General features: G+C 48.5%; 1 protein-coding gene across 2 annotated transcripts in view; it reads right to left on the reverse strand.

The window, feature by feature from the left end:
- ANO2 (anoctamin 2) overlaps positions 1 to 17,258 on the reverse strand; it is a 360,688-nt gene that overhangs the window by 48,235 nt on the left and 295,195 nt on the right. The window contains exons 17-19 of one of the 2 annotated variants that reach the window (XM_047743060.1): positions 8,069 to 8,180; positions 5,550 to 5,607; positions 5,292 to 5,392 (exon numbers count right to left, since the gene is read on the reverse strand). In XM_047743060.1, the coding sequence (XP_047599016.1) occupies positions 5,292 to 5,392; positions 5,550 to 5,607; positions 8,069 to 8,180 (271 nt within the window). The remainder of the gene's footprint in view (positions 1 to 5,291; positions 5,393 to 5,549; positions 5,608 to 8,068; positions 8,181 to 17,258) is intronic. The other variant, XM_047743061.1, reaches the window with a different exon arrangement.

The following is a 17,258-nucleotide window of genomic DNA, read 5'->3' on the forward strand; positions in this document are numbered from 1 at the left end:
ACTTCAGTCACAGTGTTACACACTGTGGGGAGGTCAAGGATGATGAGGGGGAAAAAAAAATCCTTAAATAATTCTCATGCACCATTCCTTCCCAAAAGTTCCCCTCCTGCAGATCTCAGTGAGCATTAAAAAAATTAATAAAGTCCCTCGAGAACAGGATTTAACAGGAATCCTGCAAATTGTATAACATACAGATGGGCCGTTTGGAAAAATTCATATTATGATTCCGACCGTATGATGCACTCGCTCGTTAAAATAACTCCTTTGATGTTACCCCCTTGTCCTTTTCATCTGCTCTGCTGTTTTTCCGTCCCTTTTTCATGACAGGTCTGAGAAACTGTCCGGAAGGCTCGGAGCCTTTTCTTTGCTTGTGCCCTGTGGGCTCACCCCAAGACCATGGTGATTGTCTGTCACACCTTAAGACCTTCCTGCCACAGGAATCTGGGCCCCAGGCAGCCCTCCTCAGACCCAGGCTCCGCATGCCTCAAGCCTTATCAGAGAAGGCAGAACCAAGCCCTAAATGGGCCAAAGAAGAGGAACACAGCAACCTCTGAGCTATGTATTTTTTTCCTCGACACCTGACAAGGTTCAAATTTGTTCCTTAAACTTCTGATTCATGGCCAGATTCCACTGTCTTTGGGAACACAGACCTCCTTCGCCTGTGATGGCTTTAAAGAGAGACTGTTTTATGTCTTGAAATGTAGTATTTATCACATTTGGGGGGAAAAAAAGCAGAAAGTTTATAAAATCTTGCTGGCCGTGTCCAAGGTACATTACAGCTATTTTGGGATGTGATCTGGTGTTTTTAGTAAGAATAGGGATGGGGGACAGTTTGCTGGTGGGAGTATTCATGGATTTGCTCTGTTGGCCTCAGACTTTACCTAGGAGAGAATCTGGCATTCAAAAAAGATAGCATTTTCTCTCTTATCAAAAAAAAAAAAAAAAAAAAAAGCTTCTTAAAAATGAAAGGCCCATTTCCAATTTTGCTTCAAGGAAGACTGGAGTGAAGTCGGAGATAAAATTATGGTGAGAAGTTAGGACGTGGGGTGGCTTGTGTCAGGGGCCCATGCGATCAGGATGCAAAGTCTATCTTGCACAAACACATGTGGGAAAGGCAGGGCACAGGGGGGCAGGGGAGGGAATGGGAACCCCCATCAGGGGACTCCGGTAATAAATAGCACAAGATCCCATTCTGCCACACCGCCTGCCATGTCGGAAGTCATCCCAGAGGGAGCTGCCGGTGAGGGCTGCTCTGGGGCCTGTGATGTTTAAAACCATCCAATGTCTCTCTGGAAAGCATCTGTCGCAACTGTGTCAGGCCCCAGGAGCCTGGGGTTGCTGAGTGGGGAGAGTCCAAGGCCAGATCACGCAACCCAGTTTTATTTATTATCGTGTCCTCAATTAGTCACAGAGCTGCCCTTAAAGGGCCTACTGCTCCCAGCTTTACTGCATCCCTTTGAAGCACTGTTTCTTTCATCCCCAGGGCCTCGGAATCAGGCCTGCCGAGGTGGGACTGCTGCTGCCTGGGGGAAGGTGCCTGGACAAGCCGGGCTACTGCACGGCTCTGCGGATTTCAGGGCGGATCCAGCACCTGCGAGATTCAAGGGGTAGCAAAGGAGAGTCTGAGCGAGCTGGCGAGGCTTATCTGGGTCCCCCAGGGGAGCTGTATGGTATCCACAGACATGCCCACTTCTGCCCCAGCCTTGTGGAAACCAGTGGGATCAGCAGGTGATGCTGTTGCTTGAGAGCAACGTTCCCGAGCAACATGCACTTTGCACCTGCAGTTCACTGGGACACCTCTGGAGGTCGCTACATTTGGCCTTCATCTCATGAGAGCATCCAGCGGACTTCTTTCCTTCTCTGTGGTTGTTCAGCCCCTCAGACTGTGGTCAAGGAGAAAACCCCGGTCTGCGGCTGGCATGTCTTTAACAACACCCCAGGGCCCACACAGTTTTCCTTTATCAGAGAGAGAACGCAGATCTCAGGCCAATGTCATTGGTTCTTTAATTAATAGGGTTTACTTCAATCACGTTTATTTCTACCGTGCTTTGCAATTCCTGGTAGCTGGTGGTGTTCGTTTTCTGTTTTCAGAAATGTTATGGATTTTAAAAGTGAGTTGGTCTAGAGGGAATGAATATGCAGATAGCTGTTTAGGTAGGTATGGAGGAAAAAAAAAAACTTTAAAAGTTAGTTCACAAATCACTGAAGTTGGGAAATAATGTCCTACAAGAAACCTACTGGACTCTAAGATTCTCAAGGGCATCAAAATTGTGGTTATAGTAATTTTTGCAAGATACGCCCACACACAGAATCTAGTAAGAATGCTTCACCCTCGAGGAGACAAATAAATTATTGCTATTGACTGGCTACTGATAAAAGCCAATTAGATAGTCTTTAATATTTTGAAAGTTTCTTTGGGAGGAATCTTAGAAAATCACTTTCAGAAGCAGATGATAAACATCTTCTAACTGTATAATCTTGTATTTTTTCATCCCAAGTATTCTTTCTTTTTTTAAAAGATTTTATTTATTTATTTGTCAGAGAGAGAGAGAGGGAGAGCACAAGCAGGCCGAGTGGCAGGCAGAGGCGGAGAGAGAAGCAGGCTCCCCACCGAGCAGGGAGCCCAATGCGGGACTCGATCCCAAGACCCTGGGATCATGACCTGAGCCGAAGGCAGTGGCTTAACTGATTGAGCCACCCAGACGTCCTCATCCAAAGTACCCTTAAATAGTATAATCAACTAACTTCTCAGACTTGCTTCTGTTTTTAAAAATCAAATCTGGCCTCTAAGACTGATACTTATCTCCTCTGAGGAAAGAATCTGAAAGCACAGGAGTCAAAAGCCGTTAGGCCCTGAACAGAAGAGAAAGACCGTGCTCCTGACTTGGTCTTTTCAATCTCATTCTTGGACTTGCAACACTCACAAAGCATCACTTAAAAACATAAAGGCAATGATGTTCAGGACCCCCAGGCTGCCTGGAACCCCGAAGAATGGTTCCTCCTTTCTTGGACTCCGTATTTTCTATTTTCTCGACAGCTGGGCATTCATCCAACCTTTATTTTTACATAAGTCATAGTGAATGAAAATCTTTTTAGGATAACTTTAACAAGGTCACATAGTGAGTATATTAAAAAGCTTCAATTTAAATCCAGATCTGTATGACAATCTCTGTCCTACTGATATGAGCTACCTCCTCCACAAAATTCAAGACCACTAAGTCTAAGTTTTGTAATTTATACCTCTCCTTCCTCACTGCCATGTTCAACTGTCATGTCTCTCTTGACTGCGAAAGACTCCTTTTTATTCTCTTGCTTATGTCATGTTTCTCAATGGTGTCCCACGTAAGGGCATTGCCAGATGCTTGAACTCTGGATTGGGTGGGGTCCAATTTCTTGAGAGTGGGCTCCAAGTAGGGAGTGGAAAATCCAATAATCACCATCATAATGATTTCATGTGGCCAAACTCAGAAAACAACCTGCAGAACTACAAAGAGCTTTGGAGATAAAAGACACTGGGGCCTGGTAGAAGAATTTTTGCTCTAAATCCTCAGGGATTAATTACATATTTATTATTATGATTAACTACATATCTTATATATTTTATATAGATATATATATATGAAATTAACTACAGAATTATGTTGTATGTGTCCTCTAGCAGACAAGAAACTGAAATGAGGAACGATCTCCTGAAACAGAAGTGACCTGTATTTGGAAGCAGTGGTGTCCAGTGTCACTGAATAGAGAAGTTTGCTGAATGTCAGAGCTGAAATGAGAACACCTTAGAGAGGAGGACAGCAAGACTTAGAGAAGTGGCTTGCCCACAGCTATATGAGTCACCGTGCAATTGCCATCAATTAATGTGTGGCATATTAAACACACATCAAGCATAAACAAGAAAATTGAGTCTTCAAGGCAAACAGCCATGTGTTAATTTCATCTGTTATGGAGCCGATGGAGTTGATGGGTGAGGGGACATACCAATACATTGTCCAAACATATGCCTGAGCTCTTGTCTCTCCTATCCTCTATAAAAGGCCTCTGGGTCCAGAGTGAATGGACTAAGCAGTAGAGCAGATGTCCAGGGATAAGTAAGTCTCATGCCTGCAAGCTGTATACAATTCCGTCCAGACCAGAGTAACGACGCACTGGAAGGACAGGTGTCTTCCCCAGATGTCTGAAGGAGAACAGAGACTTTCCTTTGTAGCAGGAGTGGAGGGGCTGCTCTTGGAGCTTCAAAGGAGCCAGATGTGGCTTGGTACATCTTTTCTTGGTCTGTATATTTTCTGGATGTTTATACATAACAAATGTGGTCTCTCTCTGAGATGGTAAGCTCTTAGAGAACGGTGACCATGTGTTTCACCAGCTTCGCTTGACTATCTCTGAATGGCTTTTGATCAGAAAGCTAGGAACTGGGTACACTTTCAGAGGGTGGAGTTTCTCAAAAGTGATCATGTCCTGACTGATGACTGGAGGCTGGCTTAAGCAGGGAGGTGAGAGACGCCCAGACACGGACGTTCTTACCCATTCTCCTCCAAGAAAAGCACACACCCAAGGGTTCCCGAGACTGTCTCAGAGTGAGGGCAGAAAGACACCTAAAATGGTACGTGAACACCAAAAAGCAATAGAAAAAGCAAGATGGGGGGTGGGGGGGGGCTTGTATTTTTCTTTGACCTGAAGGTAGATTTTCATGATTGAGTTTTTGTTTCTTTTAGACCCAGTGCCTGTGAGTCCACGTTTCTTCTCATGACTATCTCCATGCAATACCTAACTGAAAGAGGCCCTTCTGTGAAATCTGTATTGAACCAAGGGGGACAGGAGAGAAGATCCATGTGAAGACCCAGTCTGGGTTTTACCGGTTCTGCATCCCTCCCCTCCCAAGATCACATAGCCCACAGCTCCTTAGGGAAATTGCTCTAAATTATTATGCAATATTTCAAATTTTTGTGTTCACTTATATCCACTATGATGAGATTTTTGTTGTTGTTGTTACTTATTCAGTGGGAGAACAGTGAGCATTAAATGTATTTCACTCTCCGAGGTCCAAGCTACCCGACTCCTCGCTCTGCCACTTAGCCATTATGTTACCGCAGCAAGTGCTTATGAATCTTTCTAAGCCTCAAACCTCCCAAATCAGATCAGAAAACAAGTCTTGTGGGAGGGACCCTGCCTCATGGGGAAAACTATTCACCAGGAGTAAACAACCAGGCTCTCTGAGGAGTCTGGGAACATTGTGCTGGAAGTCCGGCCCTGCGCGGGGAGAGGAGGAGGAAGAAGGGTTAGTTACATACGGGACTCCGATCTCAAAGATGTTGTTCTGGATCAGCTGCTTCCCCAACATGATGATGCTGAGCTGAATGCAGAGCTCCATGAGGCAGCCTCCCGGAGCACACTGCCCAGAAAGGAAGATCACAGAAGACTGGTTAGACCGAATGGAGCTCAGAGAAGAAAGGGCAAGAAGTGAGGCACACTGCTGGGGGAGACGGGCATGACTGGGGCCCGGGGCAGGGCAGGGGGCACCGACCCACCACCAGCCAGGCTGTACTTGCCTCTTCCATGCGGTAACCATCAAACACGTAGACGTAGCTTCCAGGTCTGCCCACGAACCTGAAGTCCAGAAGTGTGGGAGAGTTAGGGAAGGAGAAGGCAGGGCTGCTGGAAGGCCTGCCTTCTGAATGGATGAGGCAGTGGCCAATACCCTTGTGGAAAGAACTAGCCAGGATGGGCACTAAATCACCCAGGCATGGGCGTGGACACCGTGTTATCGGCTAGCTGTCACCTGCACCATCGAGGGTTCACCTCTCAACCTGAGTTCCAGGAGACAGGAGCTGAGGCTGGGGCTGGTAAGGGGCTGGGAAGGTCCCATGTATGGGCATCTGTGACAGCTTCTGAGCCTCAAGACCATGAGGTTTGGATTATCCCTAAGTGTACTATCTGTTCACCTTCTTCCCTAACTAATGTCAAGAACTGAGTTCTGTTCACAGCTCCTCAGTGGGAGCTTCTGATCTCCCAGGAAATGGAGGGGGAGATAGGCCAAATCACAAGTAGTGATTCCTGGGATCAGAAAAGAAAAATTCAGACTTCTTACTGAGAATATTCAAAGGCACGGAAACAGCCAGCCTCCTTCCTCCTCCAAGTAGGGTCTACCTGATTGGAGGACAAGAAGACGGAGCAGGTGAGGGGGAGGTCGAGAGGAAAAAGCCAATCACAGAACCAACCAGGTAATGAGAAGACTCCTTCTTGAACTGTTACCCCTGATCCACCTATGGAAATCCTACCCATCTGTTTAAGGCTCAGCTCAAATCTTTCCTTCTCTGTGAAGTCTTCTGTCTCTGTTCACAATTAAGTATTTCCCCGACACTTCCTTGATACTTCTCTGATGGCAACTAATTACATGGGTTGTTGACAATACCATCTCTTTCAACAGACCACAGATTTATCTAGAGGGTCAGGACCCTATTTTTTGGCCTAGAATATCTATGTATGAAACTTGCTATTGATATTAAATCTAGAGAGAAAGCACTAGTGGAGTATATATTCATTAATATGAACAGTCTCTCTGCTACTCTAATTTCATAAGGGTCAAGGGCAGAGATCCCTGGAAGGTGGTTGTGGTTTTGTCACAAACCTATTTGTAAGAAACTATCAAATATGCACAATAGTAGCTCTTGTTACAGATGCCTGTTTGACGAGATGTTGGTCTTAGAGAAGCTTTCCTGACAAAGTTAATGCGTACTGGGAAATCTCCTTATAGGCAGCCAACTGATCTGACCATGAGAAATAGTTATTGTAAGTGATTTTACATCTAGACATTTTGCATAATACAGAATCTGACCAGATTCTTTGTTGCTGGTTCTTTTTTTTTTTTTTTTTAAAGATTTTATTTATTTATTTGACAGAGAGAGATCACAAGTAGACAGAGAGGCAGTCAGAGAGAGAGAGAGAGAGAGAGAAGCAGGCTCCCCGCTGAGCAGAAAGCCCGACGCGGGACCCGATCCCAGGACCCCGAGATCACGACCCGAGCCGAAGGCAGCGGCTTAACCCACTGAGCCACCCAGGCGCCCCTTTGTTGCTGGTTCTTAGAGAATCACCTAAATCTTTAGAATTTCCCCAGAGGATTCTCTTTGTTATTCATGGCGGGCTCTTGGGACTATACCTAAATTTATGCTGAGATTACTCAGGAATGGGGGAGGACATGACACAAAAACCAACTGTGTGAGTGCAGGGTTGGGCCTTTGACCCAGGTAGTAGCAGCCCGACCTCAGGAGCTGAGGGTGGGGGATGGGGGGTGGGGTGGGTGGGGGTGGGTGGGGGGTTGGCCCTGAGCCCAGTCACATGGTGAATGATTCAACCAATCAGACCTGCAACTTTACAAATTCTGGACACAGGATTGAATGAGCTTCCTGGGTGGTGGGACACATCAATGTGCCAGGAAACTAGTGCATCTGCAGGACCTGGAAGCTTCTGTTTAGGACCCTCCTAAACCTCACCCTATGTGCCTCTCCCATTTGCTGGTTTGGATTTGTACCCTCTTTCTATAATAAAACCGTAATTGTAAGTATAGGACATTCCTGAGTTCTGTGAGTCATTGTAGAGAATGAGCAGACCTGAGGCGTTAGTGGTCGTAGCCAGTTGGTCTGAATCATGAGTGGCACAGGTACCCCAGAGCCTGCAGCTCGTGTCTGGAGTAAGGGCAGTCTCGTGGGAGACTGTGCCCTTAACCTGTGATGTCTGTGCTAACTCAAGATAGCTAGTGTCCAAAAGGCATTGCAAAACCTAAGAGCCACTCGCCAGACCTGAAATTCCCTCCTATCTCATGCTCGAAGTTGGGAGTCCCAGATTATTCTGAGATTTCCTTTGGAGCCCAGGGTCAGATCCTGTAGTTTCCCTGGTTATCACAATCTGAAGATTCTAATCCAAAATGATGTAACGCTAATGCCACTACTTCACGAACAATGTGGTGGGGCTGGAAGAAGGTGTACACTGGCAGTGGGCACAAGCTAACTCTAGCTGGGGATCCAGTCTTAGGGACAAGCTGCCCTTCCATGTGTGACACCACTGTACTCACCTCCCCTTGAAAAAGGCCACATAGAAGATGGGTGAGTAGGCATTGACAAACTTCAGCAAGAAAGCTTTGAGTATCAGTCGTTCTTCAAAAGTCTGTTCTGTTTTTGGAACCTCTGAAAGAGAAGAGCAAAGCTTGTAAGACTGAGAGACAGATTTTTTTTTTTAAGATTTTATTTATTCATTTGACAGACAGAGATCACAAGCAGGCAGAGAGGCAGGCAGAGGGAGGGGGAAGCAGGCTCCCTGCTGAGCAGAGAGCCCGATGCAGGGCTCAATCCCAAGACTCCAGGATCATTACCTGAGCCGAAGGCAGAGGCTTAACCCACTGAGCCATCCAGGTGCCCCAAGAGACAGATTTTTTTTTTTAAAGATTTTATTTATTTATTTGTCAGAGAGAGAGAGGGAGAGAGAACAAGCACAGGCAGACAGAATGGCAGGCAGAGGCAGAGGGAGAAGCAGGCTCCCCGATGAGCAAGGAGCCCGATGTGGGACTCGATCCCAGGACGCTGGGATCATGACCTGAGCCGAAGGCAGCTGCTTAACCAACTGAGCCACCCAGGTGTCCCCCCAAGAGACAGATTTTTCACCTCTTCAGAGTTTTAATCCCAACTACATGAGCTCTCAGCTCTCCTTCTTTCAGAGTAGAAACCAAGAGATCGGTCTCTGGCACATTAGAATTGAATTAATCTGGGAGGTCCCAAATGGGTTGCCAGGTACTATGAAGCTACAGAAGGCAAAGGGTATGCATAATCATCACCTTTCTCCCTCTACTTTCCTCCTCTTATTTCCTCCTCCATCTGAGCCGGCAGAACTTCTTCCAACCACGCTCACCTCATCAGGGGGGACTCTGCTTTTAACTGTGCGATTACCACTTCTGTAAGATTCTAGTTGAACCAAAGTCCCTGGTGAAAATGCCTTGTTAACCAATGAACTACAGTAAATAGGCAGCAAAGACGTGTCTTGGGCACCACGACACGGTTCTTCCTTCTTGTGTCTTCATTTCCGACAGGAAAGCCTGCATCTGCACGCCCTCTGGGTAGACCAGGGCACCTTGCATTCATGCGTTCAAATGATGATGGACCATCAGATAAGCGAAACAAACACAAGCCTAATGTCTCCAAATTGGGGGACATAGCCCCAGCGAGTCCTATGAGGTTCAGGCAAGGAGTCAGCCCATAATCCCCCAAGAAGCTTAAGAAACCCTGGGCAGAAACCTCCCTGATGCCTTCAGAAGACTCGAGACCCGGGGGATGCTGTGGTGGACAACGGGGCCGAGTGTTTGCTGGGGATTCATGGGTCGTGACAAATGGCTTGGCAAAGATAAGAGGTGACAGGGCTATACTTCAGGGGCAGAAAGCAAGCACAACCCCTGCATTGTGTACTTGAAAGTGTGCCGAGGGCAGGGCAGGGCCAAAGCACCACGACCTTGCCAGCTGGAAGGCCCTGAGGTTGGAGCACAGACTTGTCAGTGTCTGCCCACCTGACTCACACGTAGCTTTAGTAGACATCTTTGGAAAAGTGGATGCAAAACTCGGTTTCTTCTCCTGATATTCCCTTCCTGGGCCCATCCCCTTATGTACAAATCCTTCACATCCTATCGCAATCAGATCAAATGCTGCCTGTAATCTCCTCCCCGAAGCCTTCCCTGATGACTTCAGAGGGTGGTAATCTTTTTTTCTTCTACCGTATTTTATATTTCTCAGTATTAATGACCTACATCCATGCCTTCCAAAATCACAACAGGACCTTTCATTGATCTTCTGTCTTAGTGGGGTTACCTGCTATGTCAAGAAGTAAGTAGTTTGGGAATAAGTAATCTATTTGGGAAGTGCTCCCAGGAAGCCTGGTGAGGGAGCGCGGCAGTGAGACAGAGAAGGGAAGGAGGGCAGCACAGATGTGCTCTGAACAACTGAATGCCACAGGTGACGGGAGCTCAGTTCCCCTGGGGACCTTGTAAGAGACTGTGAAACACCCCTCATAATTATTACCTTGAGGAACGAGCAAGTGCAGTCCCTCACTGGGTGATGGGTACCACTGGACTTCACTCCCTGGCACTTCTGCCTCGTCCTGTGCAGGGTCTGAGCTCACAACTGGAGATCGCCTGTAGGCAGAGAGCTGTGGGGACCCCCAGGGAATCCAAAAGGACATGTGTGCTATACCTACTTATGCGAGGGGGGTAGCACAGCTCACTACAAAGAGAGACAGCCAAGGTCCAGAGAAGTGAGAGCCTTGCTCTAGATCACACGGGGAGTAAGTTCAGGTTACATAAGAGTTAAGGTCTGAACCCAGATCCCCGTCTCCAAAGAGACACCACCACTCTGTGAAATCAGGACCTTGGACTGCTGTTTCCATCACACCTCTTCTTCCACCTCCCCACCCTCCAACCCCGGCTCACAGGATAGGGACCTAAGAAATATTTCTGAGTGTTCAGGTCACATTCATTGAACCCCAGCTGGGGGCTGCCAGGATGAATGAAGACTCTAGCCTTCCTGCAAGGAGCTTTCTTTACCACGGTCTCTGGGGGAGCCTTTTGCAAACTGCCAGGTCTTTTCAAGACTTAATCTGTGAGTGGCAAGGAATCTTCTCCCCTTTCATCATGGGGATCTTAGGGAGAAGAATGCAGGATTTCCATGACCTGTTTTCCCACAAAGCACAGAGAGCCCTTCATTCATTTGCAATCTTAGAACACAGTCCCGAGGATGAGAGGTGATGCCCAGGAGCATCAGCAGTGGTCCAAGTGCAAGCAGAGACCTACTGAGGAGACTGTCGCAGGTGGATGTCAGCCCCTGGGAACCCATAGCCCTGGGAGAGGCCTTGAGAACCCCAGAAAGCTTACGTGCTACTATCTGTGATATCTGTGATAGTGCTACTATCACAATTCTGATCCTGGCCCGGATTTCTCCCTAAGGCCTGGGGAAATGAGAGCTACTCATCCTCTAGTCATGTCCTAGCCCCTGTGAACTCTAAGAAACATGGCATCACCCTAGGCAGCCAGCAACACTGAAAACGGATTCATTCTCCGGGAGCCTTATCATCCTGAAGCCTACTTAAGTTTGGCTACGCTCTCGAGCAGGCCTAGAGGCCCTGGCAGGCCAAGCTGAACCTACAGAGCACCCAGTCATGCTATTCTGGGCTCAGCTGTATGTTGATAGCAGTGACTACTTGGCTGTTTTGTTCCAGAGATGGCCATAGGGACAGATTTGCACATCAGACACACCTGACTTCAAATGCAGAGTGTAGTTAGAGGAATGAACTTATAGAGGAAGAGTACCGACATTTCCCTCACAAGTTGTTCAAGACAGCATAGGATGTTGACAGAGCCCTCAGCCGAGGACCAGGCAAGTGCTGGACCTCAATAAACGATAGCTCCTGTTGTCCTAAATAGCATCTTCCAATGCCGTCATCTCCTCCAAGCCGGCAGCCCCGCTTTCTGCGGCATAGTTGGGCCGTCTCTGGCCAGGCATTTGTGTAGGACTCTAGACCCTAAGGTTCCGGCCATCATTATCATGTTGACTAATGAGTACTCTACCACCCAGTGGGGAGGACAGCTAGTAGGTGACCCTGTTGGCGCGTAGCTGGAAAGGTCTAATCAAAACAGCCTCTCCCCCCATCTCCCCAGAACTCCCAGCCCATGCTTCCTGAAGTCCCCCAGACAACTTTGGAAATAAACACTGTCTGCTAGGGAATCTGGAGACATTGCCATAATTTTATAGGAGATTAAGTTGGAAAAGTCTACCATGCTATCCCTCAGCTGGCAGACAGCTTTGTGGTTTTCTCCTTCCTGCCACGCCTGGAGGGCCACGGGCACAGCCCCATGAGCTAGAAGGGCGGCCAATCCCACACAGCCTTGCCCAACAAGCATTTGGAAGATGGTCTGTACTCACCGCTCACAGTGAACACTGCGACTTCTTCAGTTTAAGGACATTAGCAAAGCCCCACAGATATGTCGCCTGTAAGGGCTTTTCCTTCCCTGCTAAGATGTCTGCCTGACAAAGAAGCCAGTGTGGCCCTATTGGATTCATGCTTCTCAAATCTTCACTGGGCTCAAGATCCTTCTTTAGTCTGATTCCTATTTTCCTTGACAAAAGGAAGTAACACTGAGGCCCAAGAAATGCCTGCCATCCATTTCTAAGGTCATTTTCCATTTTAAGATCTCGTGACTCTGAACCCCCATGTGGCTATTAACCTTGGCTTTCCCTAGCCCCACGCCACCCCGGGCCCACCACGCATGGTGTGGATGGCTTTTCCACAATGAGCACAATCAGGTCCTGTGCAGCAGATGGGCCCGACTAAGCATATTTATTGAATGAAGGAATTAGTGACATGAAAAAAATATGATTTAGAATAATGAAAAAATATTTATCATTTAATAAAAATTCCCTGTCACATTCCAAGGGAGGACCATTGCCTGTGGGTATGAAGTTACAAGAAAGCAACAGCCAAAAGAGTGACATCTCCCTCATTTCAATTTCAATTTCATTTAATTAATTTAAATTTCCCCACCTTACCCACAAGATAAGAAATGGGGGTGTTGGAGTTGGATGCAGGACCCAGAAGGGCTATAGCCCCTGACATGGGAGGGGCAGGGAGGGGGTAGGAGGTGAAGCAGAGCTGCTGCCAAAGACGAAAATGTAAGTGATGGGGGAGGGGCAGAGGCACCCAGCAGAAATGTTCCTTCACTTCCCTGTTGAAGAAAGAAGGATGGAGGAAGGAAGGGAGGAAGGGGGAAAAGGAAAGAAGGAGGAGGGAGGGAGGGAAGGAAGGAAAGGGAAGGGAAGGGAAAGAGGAAGGACAGAGGGAAGGAAAGGAAGGGAAGGGAAGGAAAGGGAAGGGAAAGAAAGGGAAAGAAGAAGGAAGGAATGGGGAGAAGGAAGGAAGGGAGGGGGGAAGGAAAAGGTTTTCAGCGCGATTTTGAGCCTTTGCCCAGTATACTAGAGGCAGCCAATTCAACAGTAACAACCCCTTCTTGTCTCTCATTTTAAAATATTTGGGGGATAAGAAAATTAAAACTTATCTCACCCAAAAACTGAGTAATCAGGTCTAAGGAGCTGAAAATTTAGAAAACTTGTCTTGTAAATGTGGCAAGGAGGGGATTAAGAATGAGGTACAGAGAGGCACGTGTCTTTGATTTTCTTTTATAATCTCCTTGGAACTCTGTGTTCAGATCTCCCAATCCCTGCAGGAATGTCCTCCAAGTTCTTGGGAAAGAGAATCTGATCCTTTTGGGATGCTTCACTCCAACTGGAAATGAGTGGTTCCCTTCCACCAAGCTGATAAATTAGGGGCCTGGTTATTATTTATTAGTTTCAGTTCTAAAAACAGCCTTTGCATGTGTTCTTAGGGCCATGGGCCACCATAAATAATGGGCACTTCCAATAAACAATCCAAATCCCCTTGAAAGGCCACTAAATCAGCTGGATGCCCCCACCTCAGAGAAGCTCTGCAGCCACGTTCTGGGCTTTGCTGAGCCGTCCAGGGAACACCCCCCAGGGACGTAGATAACCGGGGGTGGGGAGTGTCAAAGCCCAAGGCTCCAGTCGGACTGCTGGATCTCTCTCAGTGCCCAACACAAGGAGCCTCAACTGTCTACAACGAAGGCTACATGACTCAAGAGATAGAACAAGTTCTCCCAGAGTCCACTTGGGATGGGGATGATGTCTTTAGACCAAGAAGAACAATCTGCAGCTCAGGCCACTGGCAGGATCCCCTCGTAAGACACAGACCTCTAGAGGGGTCGGAAGCCGAGCCCAAGAGAAAACAGCCCAGAGCCTTGTGCTTCATGAAATTCTGAACACAGTGCCTTTAGACTGCGATGGCTACAGGGGTGCAGGAGGGGCGTCAACCTGGAGACCATGGGAGCAGGTAGAAGGCAACCCCTCTCCATCCTTATTTGCTCCCCAAATCCCGTGTCCCCCAGTCACCCTGCCTTGATTCGAGGTCTTCTGAGGGTTTCTCCTCCTCCCGACCTGCCGAGGCAGATTCCAGCAGAGGGCAGATGCTGTCCCAGGACCAGAAGGGCAATCGCATTGAATTCCTGGGCCGAGCCATTACCCAAGCCCCCTTTCTCTGAAGTGTTAAACCCCTGGAGCATTGTGTCATGAAAAAATATGAGTACGAATGACCCAGCTGTAAACTGCCTTGGAAAATAATTAGTATGAAAGCCCAAGTTAGTCCCAGGAGGCCAGCTCAGAAGTCCACGTCCCCAGAGATCCATCCTAATCATATGAAAACAACATGGCCTGAGAGAGGATGCCAGCTGCAGGGTCTGAATTTTCGAGAAGCAGCTCAGTGTCCCCGGAGTCCCGGACACCCAGCCAGAGCAGATACAGCGATGGTGACAAAACGAAATGAGATGTCCAGGTGTGTATTTCAACTAGTACCAGCCCTGGCCTTCCCTCTATTTGTGTGTGTGTTTGTGGGAGCGCAGGTAGGCGTGTCTCAGCCTCCTGCGTGATGTTGTTGCCTTGTTTGCACCATCGCCAAAGGAAGGGCATCACCATAGAGGAAGCCAGCCAGCTGGGTAATTAAGCAACCGGTGCATTGCCGAAGGGATCGGAGAGCCCCAGAACTGGAGATTAAGTGTGGATGCTCCTGTAGCCCACGAGAGCATCTTAGTGCAAGGGATCCCCCCTGTTAGAGTCAGGAAGATGACTCCAGTTCCCAGAGGGATGGGAGACCTACTGTGCTGTCCAGCAGCTTCGCCCAAGGTGACAGCACCCCAGGGCACCTCATTTTAAGAAAGAAGGAGACTAAGTAGGCAGGGAGCTCCTGGGGGAGAGGAAGCAAGGGAGCAGAGAGACTGATGGGCCCCATCATGGGCCACTGTGTGCCAGGCGCTGTCCAGGCCCTTGACATGGATTCCCCCTCTGACTGCCACAGCTGCACCATGCGGACTGTCTCCCCGTGGCAAAGAGAGGAGCAGGGAGAGAACAGGTAGGTGGGTGTGCCCGGTGTGGGACCACAGAGGCTCCTGTGACACCAGTGGGTCATCTCGCAAGCACACTGGTCTGGAAACCAATCCCAGTGAGTGGGAATGGAGTCATGCCACCTTAGCCCGTCTACCCACGTCTTCCCAGGGAAGGCAGCTCAGAAGGAACGTTTTATCTTTTTCATCCCTTTTTTACTCAAGAAATATTTCTCAAGGGGCTATTATGTGCCAGGCATTGGGCACTGGGAACACAGCGGTCGCCAAACCAATACATTCCCCGCCCTGTGGAGCTGATGGTCTAGGAGAGGGCGCAGACACACGTACCATTCTGGAGAGCAATGAGGATAAAAGGCAGGGAGACGAGGAGAAGAAGAGGAGGCAGGAAGACTGTTTCAACCAGAGTGGTCAAGAAAGGCCTCTGGGGAGCTGACCTCTCAGCTGAGGCCCCAGGGATCCTGTGAAGCCAGCTCAGAAGGTCTGGAGAGGAGCCGGGGTAGCAGCCTTGGGGAAGGGCTATGGATGGGTGAGGTCTATGGATGCACAGGGAACAGAAAGGCCCGAGGGACTGGAGCAGTCGGGAGTGAGGAGAAAGCATTTAGTAGGCTGTAGAGCTAGAGGGGAAGGCAGGGGCAGCTCAGTGGGCCTCCATAGGCCACGGAAAGGACTTTAGATCTCACTGGAAGCACAATGGGAAGTCAGCTTGGGGTTTTGCAGAGGGAAGGGATAGAGCTAGATTAGATTTTAAAAGGATCACAGAAAATGAGTTGTGTGTGTGTGGAGGGTGGGACAGTTGTAGGAGCAGAGAGACTGAAGAGGAGTGTACAGCTGTCCAGGCAAGAGATGACCAGTATTACGATGGAACCTGTGAACAGTGGTCAGATCTGGGGTATGTTTGAAGGTGGAATGGGCCGTACTTAACAGAGTGGAATCTGGGTGTGGAAAAAAAAAGAGTGAGCAAGAGAGAGGTCCAGGGTGACACACAGGTTTGGCTATAAGTATTTGAGTGGTTGATGGTTCCCATTCCTGAGACGGCAAATAATGGGTGAGAAGTAACAGGTTTGAAGGAAAACTTAAGAGCTCAAAGTTGGACACATGGAGTCCTTGGAACTCCATGCTTTTGTCCCCCTGGGGTCACATCCCCAGCAGGGAGAAGCACTACACCAACTGCAAATCATCCTTCAAAGCATCCAGCCACCTTCCAGCTTTGACGAACCAGAGCCTCGAGTGAGTCGTGGCCACAGGTGACCAGTGCACTGGGAGATATCCCAAGGGCTTCCTGCTTCTCATCTTCTGTGTCCTGTGACAGAAGTCACAAGGCTGTAACAGAACAGATGAAGACCTTGGGCGGGAAGGACTTTCCAGTCCCAGCGTTCCCAGATAAGTAATGTCCTTTGCTGAGCCTCACTGTCCTAACTCCTAAGATGGGACCTTCCTTAAACATCTCTTGTAAAGACTGAGAGAAATCAAATATGGGGAGCACCAAGCAGAGAGTGAGGGCGCAAACTCTGCTTTGATTAGTGTAGCAAAGCACTGTAGCAGGCATTTAATCTGGACACTTGTCTTCTCTTTCGTGAGAGAGGTGCTGGCATGTTACTAAGAATCTCTGACAGAGGCCTTTTAGAAGGTCAGGGTGGCCATTACTTGGGTTGGCGAGGGCCCCTGGAGTCGCTGAGGGTAATGTCTCCTTGAGGGAGATGAAAAGGGGTAGCATCAGGTCTACTGTGTTGTGCAAGGTTAAGAGGACAAGCTGTATGCTCCTTGAGTGGATTTCCAGGGGGAGGAGGGAGTCCTTGGTCTGGGTCTATGGGATGGAAGGCATCCTGGAGATGGAGGGTGGAGGTGTTTACAAGTCCCTGGAAGCAGAGACCGTGACAGCCACAGTCCCTCCACAGTGCTTACTGTGGAGGGGAGGATCTCCTCCCTGGGGAGCAATGGGCTGCCCAGGACCAGCAGAATGGAGGGACCCTCTCAGCGAAGGTCAGATGGGACAGGGCTGGCACCCAATAGCCATGGTGCGAGGCTGGGAGACCCCAAAGAGCAGAAGACTGGACATACTGCAGGTACTTCCCTATTTAAACAAGGTTGTTGGCCCGACTGCCTCTATTAGTCAAGATCCCCGCAGGAAACAGAATTCACCTCAGATGTTCAAAGGACATGTGTCTCATGAAGCTTCTACTTACAGTGGTGAAGGGGTGAGAAGAAGAAATGGTGTCCCTGAAGGCCAACAAGGACAATGAGGGAGGACTCATCCCATAGAAGCCAT

Source organism: Lutra lutra, chromosome 8 (assembly GCF_902655055.1).
Source record: "Lutra lutra chromosome 8, mLutLut1.2, whole genome shotgun sequence".
NCBI lineage: Eukaryota > Metazoa > Chordata > Mammalia > Carnivora > Mustelidae > Lutra > Lutra lutra.